At 38.9% G+C, this 13366-nt stretch overlaps 1 protein-coding gene across 1 annotated transcript in view; it reads right to left on the minus strand.

Annotated features, from left to right (window-relative positions):
- Nucleotides 1–13366, minus strand: part of tarbp1 (TAR (HIV-1) RNA binding protein 1) — a 176091-nt gene that overhangs the window by 9173 nt on the left and 153552 nt on the right. Inside the window, exon 29 of the mRNA XM_043695407.1 lies at nucleotides 12630–12766. Within this exon, the coding sequence (XP_043551342.1) occupies nucleotides 12630–12766 (137 nt within the window). The remainder of the gene's footprint in view (nucleotides 1–12629; nucleotides 12767–13366) is intronic.

The following is a 13366-nucleotide window of genomic DNA, read 5'->3' on the forward strand; positions in this document are numbered from 1 at the left end:
TGTCACCTAGACAGGGGATGAAATGTCTGCAACACAAATTCCCAGCTCGGCGAACAGAACCACAACAACGAGCACCCGAGCTACAAATCTTCTCACAAACTTTGAATTTTTGAATAGGAGCATGCCATGCAGCTGCTTGTGACAAGATTACTCAGGGGATGGTTACATGCTCAATTTTAACATTCTTATTATAGAAATGACATTAAAAACAGAGAGACCATACACCATAGATTCACGAGAAGGATGCTTAAGATGTGAAACCACAGCTAACATAAGAGAATTGGCAGGGGAGGTGGAAATGAAATGCAATCAGAATTTTAAAAACTTTGTAATAAGTTTTCAAAAAAAAAAAATTAGTAGGGGAAGACTATTCATGCTGGTTGCTGAAGGTTTGGCAACTTAAATAGATGACAAAAAGAGAGGTTAGGTAAAATTCCCATATGCAGAAGGGCATTCCATCAAAGTATAATTTACCATAAGAACTAGAAGCAGACAACTCAGCCCTTGAGCGTACTCTACCATTCATTAGGATTGTGGCTGATCTCATCGTGGCCTCAACTCCACTTTCCTGCTCATTCTCCATAACCCTCAAACCCATTGCTAATTAAATATCTGTTGTTCTTCTTCTTTAACTTATTCAAATGTCCCAGGATCCACCACATTTTATATTAGTGAATTCTACAATTTCACAACCCCATGAGAAAAGTAATTCCTCATCTATTTTAAAATCTGCTACCCTTTATCCTAAGTGTGAGCTCTTGTTCTAGATTGCTCCACAAGGGGAAACATCTGCTCTGCGTCTACTTTGTCAATCCCTTTGAACATCACCTACACTTCAATTAGATCTTATTTCTCCAGAAACTTTAGTCCGAAACTTCTCAATTTCTTTTTATAGGACACGCTGCTCATCTCTGGAGTCAATTTACTGAACTTCCCCTGAATTGATGCCAATGCAACTACATCCCCCTCTAGTAAGGGGACCAAATTGCACACAATATTCCAGGTATGGTCTCATTAATGCTGTGCACAGCTGCAACAACACTTTCCACCTTTAGACTCTATTGTTTTAGCAGTTGGTAGATACCATAGGTACATTTTACCATTGAAGCAGAGACCATCATTTTAGAAAAGAGAAGACAAACATTTGAAAAGGGAAGAATATACCTTCATATACATATGAAGAGAAAGCAGGGTAGTGGATTTAATTTAGGATTACTCTAACAAAGCGCAAACACAGAAACAGTGGTGCATGACTTTCTATCTTTGGTGTAAATTTCTATGCTCTGATAATATTACATTATAAGTGGTGATTATGGTGAATTTTTCAAAGTTCTTTTGGCAGAACATTTCCACATACCACTCTTTCTTGTTTTTCTCAGTCCCTCTCTCTCTGGAAACAATGAGTTGCTCTTCCAACCAAATATATAGCTTGCTTTAACAACACTATATGATGATTTACTTCAGAACTCTTCATTTTCTAAAACAAGTGAATTTTTATTTTGAATGTTGAACTCTACCGCTGTATATGCTTGCAAATTGAATACATTGGTCTACAAGGTACAAACTTACTGTGCACATTTACTGTATAATGTACACCTGCCCTGACAAGATATAGCAATGTTCCCATTAACTGAACTAATGAAAATTAAAACTGAGAAACAGGTAATGCAAGTAATTTAAAAATAAACCCTGAAAATGCTTTGAAACAGTTGCATACTAAAGCACTTCCAAGCCTTCGAGGTGAATATTTTTCCTTTTTGGCTGATTTTCTCCACATCTTCATTGAACTACAGTTCACTCTATGGCATTCACACTCAAACATCTACACTGGACAATAACTTGAGAAAGCTGTGGGTGGCATGGTGGCTCAATGGTTAGCACTGCTGCCCCACAGCGCCAGGGACCCAAGTTTGATTCCACCCTCAGGCGACTGTCTGTGTGTGGAGTTTGCACATTCTACCAGTATCTTCATGGGTTTTCCAGTTTCCTCCCACAGTTCAAAGATGTGCAAGTTAGGTGGATTTGCCGTGGGAAATGCAGGGTTACAGGGATCAGGTAGGGGAATGGGTCTGGTAGGGATCCTCTTCAGAGACCTGGACTAACTGGCCTATTTCCACACTGTACGGATTCTTTGGAAAACTATTGTGCATACTCGAGTAATAGTCAATCTCATGTAAACATCGACCCCCTTTTTTGGCCAAATAACCTGGAATTTTCCATATACCTCGCGTAAAAGTCGACCGTAGCACTTCACAGATAACAGATCAACGTTTATGAGTCAATGTGCCGGCCGTCACATCCTGCTCCAGCTTTCCAGTCTGCCAGTTTTTCTGCTCTGCTCCTGGTCTTCCAGTGCGCTGGCTGTTGTGTGTCGCTCCAGGTTTTCAGAATTATCCTAATTTGTTTTTTTCCCCCCTTTATTAGTTTTGAAATCAATTGGGCTTCTGCTCATGGTACGGTATAAATTTTGACGGGCATGACTTTCATATAATTCCATGTAATAGTTGACCCCATAAATTTAACCTTAAAAAGCAGTCAAAAAAAAAAATTGACTATTGCTCGAGTATATACAGTATTTAACTATGATGAGCAACTCGGTCTCATTTACATGCAATTCAGCAGAGGTCACCAGATATGAATAAGAAATGGGAAACACAGCTGATCTTTTCCTTTGCTAACCCAAAAAGATGACCAGGTCAACTGTAACACATTAACACACATCATGATGGAGGTCAAACAAATTCAGCAGATATAAAAACCAACTTTGAAGTTTCCACGCAAGGTGCAGCAATTCTCTTGAACAGTGTGATTAAGTAAACCCATGGAGCCATCCAGGGAGCAACAGAATTAAGGAAATTTTTTTGTATGGCACCTAGAAGTAGTAGTTATGTCACAAAAAAAATTTTTTACAAAACCATTAATTTATAAGAATTGAATTAATTGTAAATGAACAGCAAACTTATAAAAAAATCAAAGTTCTTAAATCTTGTCTTTTTCAGTACTTTGATAAAATTCTCTCGCTGGTCACGCACACAAAAAAATGGTATAAGACCATAAGACATAGGAGTGGAAGTAAAACCATTCGGTTTATTGAGTCCACTCCGCCATTTAATCATGGCTGATGGGCATTTCAACTCCACTTCCCGCATCTCCCCGTAGCCCTTAATTCCTTGTGAGATCAAGATTCCATGTGGTATCTTAAGTATGAATTACTAAAAGCTACTTTCAATTCAAAGTCGCCCAAATCAACTTACCTTGCCATTCAAATTTGTTTTTATACTTATTCCCATTGTTAATTCTGTTACTTCTTGGAAATTTTCTGAAATGCAATCTATTAGGAGTACACTGTAATTCTGAAAACAACTGTTAACGATAAAACTGTAACTAACAATTGATGAAGTTGAAACCCATTATCATAAATCAGACTCATTAGTTGAAAACTGAATTGACAAAATCAGTAGTGTGCATCAAGAAAACAGGCTTATCAGAGTAACGGTTGAACAGTTGACTGCTTTTAAACTCCCTTGATGTCTTAAGCTGTTTAAGGAACTACATAACCAAACAACATGAATTAGGAAATTCTAATGGCTCTATTCTGCCCGGTTTGCTGATCCTGGCAGCTGAATGGTAGCAGCTTCCCAATTGGCCTCAATAGTAGAAAAAAATAAGGCAGGCTTTGGCTGTTTCTCAGTATTTTGTATTGCCCTGTTAGAAGCATATACATGTATATAAATGATCTTCACTTGTTGCTTCCACAATGGATCAGCCTATTTATTCCTGACTAATACCTGGATTAAAACATTGACCTTTAACCGTAATATTGACTTGCAATAATTATTATGTGCGTTTCTCTCTCCACAGATGCTGTCTGACCTCCTAGGTCTCGTAACCTTTAAAGGAGATAACTTGCAAGCAGCTTGCATGGTATCCTCTAGAAGACTCCATGGTTGTGTGAATAGACAGCTTAGAGGGAACACTGCAGCTGAGTACTTCCTTTCTCATTCCCCATTTCAGATTTCTAGCATCTGTAGTATTTTGCCCTTGTAATGCTGAGCCAGTTGTGAGAGGTACTGCAGAGTGACTAATGTCTATGTAACAGTACCCCAGCAAGGAACAAACATCTTTGTGATCACTTCAGCATATCATGTGAGTAACTAAGGTAATGTACAATAAATTACAGCATCCCAGAGGATACCCATTATAAATATGCTAATTGCATTATCATAAGTGAGTAATGAAGATAATGCTTACATTTTGATTGAAGTGTTCTGTTAAGGCACAGTCTCAAAGCACTCCAATACAATTTACTATTTTCAGCAGTGATTAACACAAGGGGAAAAGGTGACATGAGATAACTTTGTTGATGAGGCTGGTTTTAAAATAAATACTGTGACTCCACTAAATGCAAAGTTGTTTACAATTCCATAAAACATAATGGAAGTGCTAAAATTACTAATACCTGGTCTCACTTGCTGATCCATTTAGATTACCAAGTTATTAACTACTTGGTACATAAATAGCATTGATAATTTCTGGATGAGAATTAATTTTACAGGTCATATTTTTATACATGATTGACATAACTTCTATTCATAAATATTAAAAGGAAGCATCAGCAAGGCTACCTCCTGTATTGCTTGCTACCTCAGATATTGACACCATGGTGGAAACATGGTGATTAGGAAGTTGGGAAGCACTTCAGTGTGACAGCTTCAAGGCCGGCCAAGAGAAATGCCTCAGGCCACTCCCGGAGATCAAGTACCTGCTCAGGCCCAGGCAGGAGAGCATCCAGTAGGGTCGGTAATCAAGGACTTCATCCAAACACACAAGGAGGGACAGGAGCAGCAGACAGGTATATGGAAGCTAATGGCCCTCATAGCTCAGAGGCGACAGGAGTGCAGCTACTTTATGGGGATCTAGTTACCTCGAGTATGCAACCGCCTGGCTGCCTCCACGGACAGGTTAGTGGCTGCCATGGAGGGTTATATTCAGAGTCTACTGGGTACGCTCATACGCCTGCACTCCATCACCCCGACCATTGGTCCTCAGGACTGAAGACATGGTGAGATGGAACTTGGAGTGCTCTCAAAGGATCCCTTACTCACAAGGAGGCAGAAGAAGAAGAACCACACAGACCCTTTAGAAGTTTCATCTTGAGGATCTTCAGAGGCGGGCAGGCTCTACACCTCCACCTTGCCAATCTTGTTCCAACCTTTGAAAGTTCAAACTGGGGAGGATCAACTTGCCTCTGTCACTAAGACCTTCAGCATGTCTGAGCCATCCAGACAAAAACACTCTTGGGGTGAGCCAAACAAACTTTTAAGGTAACAGTTACATGGTTTGTGCAAGCTGTTTGGATGAGTTTCAGGGCTCTGAGGATGACGAGTGAATTAATCACATGGTACAGGAAGCCATTTAGGTGGGGTGAGGAACATAGCAATAATAAGGGACGATATAATTATGGGGACAGCTTCTTTCTCTGCAGTCATGAGTACAAGTCCAGAAGATTATGTTGGCTGCCTGGTGCCAGAGTTAAAGATATCTCCTTAGGATTGGGGAGGGTCTTGGAGCAGGGGAGTAATCCAGTCAATAGTTTTAACAACCAACACTGATTGTTGCAAAAGCAATGGGCTTCAGTTTATGGGGCACAGGCACCATTTTGGGGTAGAAGGGAGCTGTTCCAGTCAAATTAAAGTTAAGCACAGTCAGCATGGTTTCATGAAGGGGAAATCAAGCCTGACTAATTTATTACAGTCACAAATTGCTGGAGAAGCATCTATGGACAGAATAAATTTCTGTTAATTGTTTCAAATTTCCAGCATCCACAGGATCTTGTTTTCACTTATTACAGTTCTTTGATCAGATAACAAGCCTAACAGATAATAGAGAGTCAGTGGATATAATAGAAAACATAGAAAATATAGAAATCATAGAAGATAAGAGGAGGCGGCCATTCAGCCCTTCAAGGCTTCTCCACCATTCATCACGATCATGGCCAATCGTCCAACTCAATGACCTAATCCTGCTTTCCCCCATAACCTTTGATCCCATTTGGCCCAAATGCTATACCTGGCTGTCTCATGAATGCGACCAATGTTTTGGCATCAACTACTTCCTGTGGTATTGAATTCCACAGGCTCATCACTCTTTGGGTGAAGAAAGATCTCTTTTCCGTCCTAAATAGTGTACACCGAATCCTCAGACTGTGACTCCTGGTTCTGGATACATCCATTATTGGGAACATCCTCCCTGCATCTACCCTATCTAGTCCTATTAGAATTTTATAAGTCTCTATTGGATTCCCACTTGTTCGTCTGAACCCCAGTGAAAACAATCTTAATCTAGTCAATCTCCCTCCTCATTTGTCAGTCCCACCATCCCCAGAATCAGCCTGGCAAATCGCTGCACTCCCTCGAGAGCAAGAGCATCCTTTCTCAGAAAAGGAGAATAAAATTGCACACAATGTTCTAGGTGTGGCCTCACCAAGGCCCTATGTAACTGCAACAACACATCCCTGCTCCTGTATTCACTACGAAGGCTAACATACCATTTGCCTTCTTTACCGCCTGCTGCACCTGCATATTTATATTTGGATTTCCAAAAGATAGCCAATAAGTTACTGCACATAAGGTTACTGAATAAGATAACAGCCTATGATGTTAGTGTTAGTATAGCACGTACATTAGTAAACCAGGAGAGTATAGCTAGTCAGAGTCATACAGCATGGAAACAGATCCTTCGGTCCAACTCACCCATGTCGACCACGTTCCCAAACCAAACTTGTCCCACTTGCTTGAGTTTGGCTGATATCCCTCCAAACTTTTCCTATTCATGTACTTACCCAAACGTATTTTCAATGTTGAAACTGTAACTGCATCAACCACTTTCTCTGACAGTTCATTCTACATACAAACCATTATCTGTAAAAAAAAAGTTGCCCCTCATGTCCTTTTTAAATTTTTCTTCTCTCACCTTAAAAATATGCCTCCTAGTTTTGAACTCCCTACTCAAGGGAAAAGACCCTTGCTATTCACATTATCTATGCCCCTCATGATTTTATAAACTTCATAACATCACCCCTCAACCTCTAGTGAAAAAAAGTCCCAAACTATCTTTAAAACGAAAACCTTCCATTTCTGGAAACATCCTGGTAAGTCTTTTCTGAACCTTCTCCAATTTAATAATATCCTTACTGCAGCAAGGTAATCCGAACTGTACATAGTACTCCAGACATGGCCTCACGAATGACCTGTACAACCTTAACATGACATACAAACTCCTGTGTCCAATGGTCTGAGCAATGAAGACAAGCCTGCTAAATGCCTTCTTAACCAACCTGGTTACATGTGACACAAATTTCAAAGAATTATGTACCTGAACTCCCCCCCCCCACCAAGATTTCTCAGTCCAACAGCATTACCCAGGGCCCTACCATTAATTGTATAAGTCCTGTCTTTGCTTGTTTCGCCAAAATGCAACACATCACATTTATCCAAGACCCAATTGATCAAGATCTCTTTGCAATCATAGTTAACTTTTTTCACTGTCCACGATACCATCGATTTTGGTGTCATCCACAAAATTACTAACCACGCCTCCTAAGTTCTCACCCAAATCGCTAATAAAAATGACAAACAACAATGGGCCCAGCACCAATCCCTGTGGAACACTGCTGATCATAAGCATCCACTCCAAAAAACAAACCTCCACGACCACCCTCTGCCTCCTATCTTCAAGCTAATTTTGTATCCAATTGACAAGCTCTCCCTGCATCCCTGCTTTCCCTGCACTCCCTGCATCTAACTTTACGAATTAGATTACCATATGGAACCTTGTCAAAGGCTTTACTAAAGTCCATATAAACAATATTTACCGCTCTGCCCTCATTAATCTTTTTGGTTACTTTTTAATACATTCAATCAAGTTTGTGAGATAATTTCCTTCAAACAAAACCATGCTGTCTACCCTTAGTCAGTCCTTGCCTCTCCAAATATGTTTTAATCCTATCTCTCATGCCCACCGCTCATGTCAGACTCAGAGGTAGACAGTTCCCAGGCTTCTCCTTATAGCCTTTCTTAAATAACAACATGAGCCACTCTCCAGTCCTTTGGCTCCTCATCTGTGGTTATAGATTATATAAATATCTCTTGTTAGGGACCCCGCAATTTCTTCCCTACCTTCTTGCAATGTCTTCACTTGATCAGGTCCTGGAGATTTATCCACTTTTATGTTTTCTAAAACCTCCAGCACTTCCTCTTCCATAATGGGAAGCATTTTCAAAATATCAATATTTATTTCCTCTGAGTTCTGAAGCATCAATTTCTTTCTCCACAGTAAAAACTGATGCGAAATAATCATTCAATATCTCTCCCATCTCCTGAGGTTCAACACATAGATATCCTTGTTGATATTTAAGGAGCCCTAATCTCTTCATAGTTGGTGTTTTGTTCTTAATATAGTTGTAGAATCTCTTTGGATTATCCTTAATCTTATCTGCCAAGGCCATTTAATATTCCCTTTTTGCCGCTCTGATTTCCCTCATAAAAATTCCCCTACACCTTTTATAGTCTTCTAGAGATTAATTTGATCCAAGTTGTCTATCTCTAATATGACCCCTCCTTATTTTTAATCAGAACCTCAATAACCTTATTCATCCATTGTTCTCAACTCTTACCGACCTTATCCTTCACTCTAACAGGAACATAATGCCTGTGAACTCTCATTTTCACACTTTGGAAAGTCTCCCACTTGCCAGTTGATCCCTTACCTGCAAATATCTGCCCCAATCAACTTTTGAAAATCCTTGCACAATACCATCAAAATTGGCATTCCTCCAATTTAGAACTTTAACATTAGGTCTATCCTTTTCCATAACTATTTTAAAACTATTATGATCACTAGTCCCAAAATGCTCCCTGTAAAACTTCAGTCACTTGCCCTGCCTTATTTCCTAAGAGAAGGTCAAGTTTTGCTCCTGTTCTAGTAGGTGTATTTACATATTGATAAAGAAAATTATCTTCAACATATCTAACAAATTTCTTACCATCCAAGCCCTTTACACTATAGAAGTCCCAGTCAATGTTCGGAAAATTAAAATGCCCAACTATTACAACCCTATTATTCTTACATGTATCTAGGATTTCTCTACTTTTTAGCTGATCTTTGCTAACATAGCTTTTTGCAGAAGAATCAAGAATGTTTCTGGATATTTTTCAAGGGGACACTCGGGTTTCATACTGGAATCTCAACAATGACTTTTCCAAAAACATGACAGCTAAGTTAGGCAGCTCTTTTCCTTTGGCAGGAACTCCAAATAGTCTCCAAAAGCAGTGAAACCTGACAATCATAAACCCAGGCAGATAATGTCCTGTTAGTACATAATCTGTGACTACCAAATAAAATGCCATTTTCAAAAAGGTTCTTAAGTCCCCTCATTAACCTCTTAGAAAAAATCCAGGGACTACAGTCTTTCAAACTCAAGTCCGCAAAAATTGGTAAACATACTCCTTTTATAACAAGTTTGAGCGGGAAAGTGGAAATTCGAGAGATTAGCCATGATCTTAATCATGGTGGAACAGCCTGCTTCTAATTTATATGTTCGTAAATTGTTGACTTTGTTTACAACTTTAATGCAGAATCATTACCAACTGCGCAAAAATACTTACTACCAGATCTGCAGATAGTAACCAAGACCACCCACTTGTTGGGCTGTGCTAGAAGTTGGGAGGGTAGTTGAACTAGCTAAGTGACTCTCACAGTGCTCTGTAACAGGCATGATGGGCTGAATGGCTTCCTTCTTGTGTTACAACCACTGCTTTTATGTAACAACTTCATGTTCCATTTTTATAAACAAAAGTGAAAACTTCTGGTAAAATTTAAGATTAGTGGTCAACCTAATTTTAAAACAATAGCAGGGTGACAGACTAACATATATGCACAAAGAGGTACTACCACCATCTACAATTTATTTTAATAAAATTAATAACTTTATGATGATTTAATTGAATCTCCTTCAACTAATTTTTGTGACTACAATGTTAATATACAAACCTAACCAATATCACTTTACCAAAATGGGCTCCAACTAAAATCATAGATTATTTACTCTATGAATCAATGGTATTATACACTGTAATTAGTTCAGTGGTGATGATCAGAAAATTATAATAAAGTAATGACTTGAAGGGATTAATGGCCCACTCTCAATTTCTCAAATACAACTGCCACTGCTGAGTAGTATTTTCCAGTATATACAAAAAGATAAATACACACATTATCTCAGTGAAGACAAAGAAAGATGAAACTGAATCAATAAGATTTACACATGCAATTTCTGAACAAAAGCTTAGTGCACGTTAAAGGCTGCCAAGAATGTCAGTAACAACTTATGGTTTTCAGCCTTAAATTTAGATGTGGTTCAATTTATCATACATAAAGAATTTTTAAAAATAAATTCTATTGCATGACACAAAATGGAGTATGAGAACAAACAGACAGAAGGCTAGGCTTGAATGAGACACAAGATAAGAGCGTGTAGTTGGGGAATTTGGTTCATGTGGTGCAGAGGATAAAGACGTTCTCCATTTTCTATCTTTTTCAGTATCCAGCAGATGTAGAAAATCTATATATGGTTTCTTATAATAGATGGTAACCACTTAACAGCGAGAGCTTGAACAGCCAGTGCAGCAGGTCAAAAGGTTCAGATAATTCCAAACTGAATTAAAGCATGATGCAACAGTAAAGAAGGTAAGTGATTGATTGGCTTATTACCAGCAGTAAAATGTATTAGTAGTTAATGCATAATTTAAAAAACTCCACTAAGAGAAATAAATTTAATAACATAATAAAGATAGCATGGCAGGTGATGTGTTGTGGCTGTTATATGTGGATGCTGATGATGCAGACCATGTTTCTTTATCTAATTCTCCTTCATTCAGAACTGAAGGCATGAACTCCCAAGTACCACTATCAATTCAAAAATATCTATCACATGCCAACAATCTAGGTGTTCCTGCAATGAGAGTTACAATATTTCCCCTAAATATCACTACGTAGAACACTGATTTTGCTGTTGATGTCTCACTCTAGATTTTGTCAGCATTTCACTTACAAGCCATAGCAATCAAAGCAGTTAACAAAATTCCCAGGTGCTGGAAGTAAATACTTAAAAAGGTCCCATTAGTGTAATTTTTCCAATGGTCATAAATTATTAATTGGAAGATAAACTCAACCGTAGAACAGTAATGACCACCACCACCTTTTTCATTTAAAGTCCAAATGATGATGGTTTAAAACTTGTTTAGATGCAGAAAAGCTGTGATTGTTGTTAATTTTAGAAAGGCAGAGCTATGATAATTACTGGCCAACTGTTTTCTAAACAGTGAAAAAGTCTTAAAAATATGGAGCAGGGAACTAATGCCATAAATCCCTTATAATTTTCTTTTTCTAATGTTAAAAAAAAATCTAATGTAGATGCACCAATAATGGTGCATGGTCTCAGGAAAATCTGGGGTATAATCTCTTGATATTAAACATGCTATTCTGGTACGTGCCTCAAGTGAGTCTTTTAGATTATATAAGGAAGAAAAAAGGCATTGTGGCAGAGCCCAAGCTCAACATATTCAAATTTCACATTTACTAGTGCAATTGTGATGAAAAATAAGGCCTCATGGTAAAAACACTATTTCAGAGTCCCTTCTGATGCTCAGTTGAGACTGGCCAACTCAGCACAGAATGGGGATCAAGCCTGAAATGGTCCGATGTCTCGTCAAATGTGTTTTGCATTGGTACCAACAGTTATAACTCTGGTAGAGTGAAAGAGACAATTGCAAGGCATCTACATATAACAGCTTAAGCGTTTCAGCACTGAAAACCTGCAGGGCTTCAACTGTAGTCAAAGCATCAGAAACATCTGCCAACAGCCCTGTGTACACTCTATATTTGCCACACAAAGAAAACAGCACAGCACTTTTGTATTGGTGGGGAGTGTAGAGAAGAGGGCCCAGACTACATCTGCGGAACATAGCACTTTGTTATTGCTAATATAACATATGCACTACCAAAGCCAGAGGGATAAGGAATCTCCTGGCCTGAGTGTCCTGTCTATTACATTCTTTGAAAAGACAGATGTTCTGCTGCAAACAAGGCAATCCCTTAAACTTAAAGCAGGAGTCAGTACTTGGCTTATTGCAGACCCATTCTAGTCTGCTGATTGCACATCACACTCCCAGATTGACTTAGGTTGGAGTCTGCTGAGGCATGGAGACTTTTGGGTGTTCAGTTTTTGACTTTTGCTGGTTCTATAACCAAAGAACATTAAATGAAACAGAAATCAAATTGTGTTTATTTAAAACAAGTGGCAAAGAACCATGATTGATGAGATGCTCTAGGCTATTTTTAGATACACAGAACTATACGAAGAATAAAACATCCGTTTCACATGTGAATTCGTAAAAATGCAGCTCAGTTATCTTTTGTGGCTTACCTTTTGTTTTCAAATCACAGGCAAGTGAAAGAAGCCTACACTCAATTAATTCTGTTACATTCAACTTGTTATCAGTACAGAAACATAGCTTCTTCAAGTATATTTAAGCAAGCTGTGCCAAGATTATTTTTAGCACGTAACTCACCCGAGCAAAAGCAATGTTTTTTCTGGGAAGCTGTACTGTGCAAGATTATGGCTGTTGGCTGTCTGTTCCACTCCAATGATTGTATGTCCTTCAGTTTTCTTTTGCTGCAGATATTCAACCAACTGAGCAGGTTTCACCTGTGAAACAAATAAATTGAAGATAGGCAGGAGACAACACAAGTTTAATATGCTCACATTTTAGTGAGCAATGACTGGAGGCTTGATTTCTTTCTTCAACTAGTTGTCCCACTTCCCCAAAAGTAAACAGCTCTCAGTTACCTAGGTGGAAGTGAGAACTGCAGATGCTGGGAAATCAGAGTCGCTAGACTTATGCCTGAAACATCAATTCTCCTGCTCCTTGGATGCTGCCTGACCTGCTGTGCTTTGCCAGCACTACAATCTCGAGCTCTCAGTTACCATCATTTGAAGCCAGATCATTGGAAAATTTATTGTTGTGCCTTTTGCCAATGTAGAATATCTCGGGTGAATAATATAAAGTTGTTAGATAAGCACCTTGCCACATAAAATCAGCTCCTTCCAGTTACCTGGTTATCATCAGCTCTGGAAATGTGTTGCTGGAAAAGCGCAGCAGGTCAGGCAGCATCTAGGGAACAGGAGAATCGACGTTTCGGGCATTAGCCCTTCTTCAGGAGGGCTCTATCATCAGCTCTCTCAAACTCCTCAGCTGACAGAGCCAGTCAACATTATGGATGTATACGGCACACATTCATGGCACAT

This window comes from Chiloscyllium plagiosum, chromosome 9 (assembly GCF_004010195.1).
Source record: "Chiloscyllium plagiosum isolate BGI_BamShark_2017 chromosome 9, ASM401019v2, whole genome shotgun sequence".
Lineage (NCBI taxonomy): Eukaryota > Metazoa > Chordata > Chondrichthyes > Orectolobiformes > Hemiscylliidae > Chiloscyllium > Chiloscyllium plagiosum.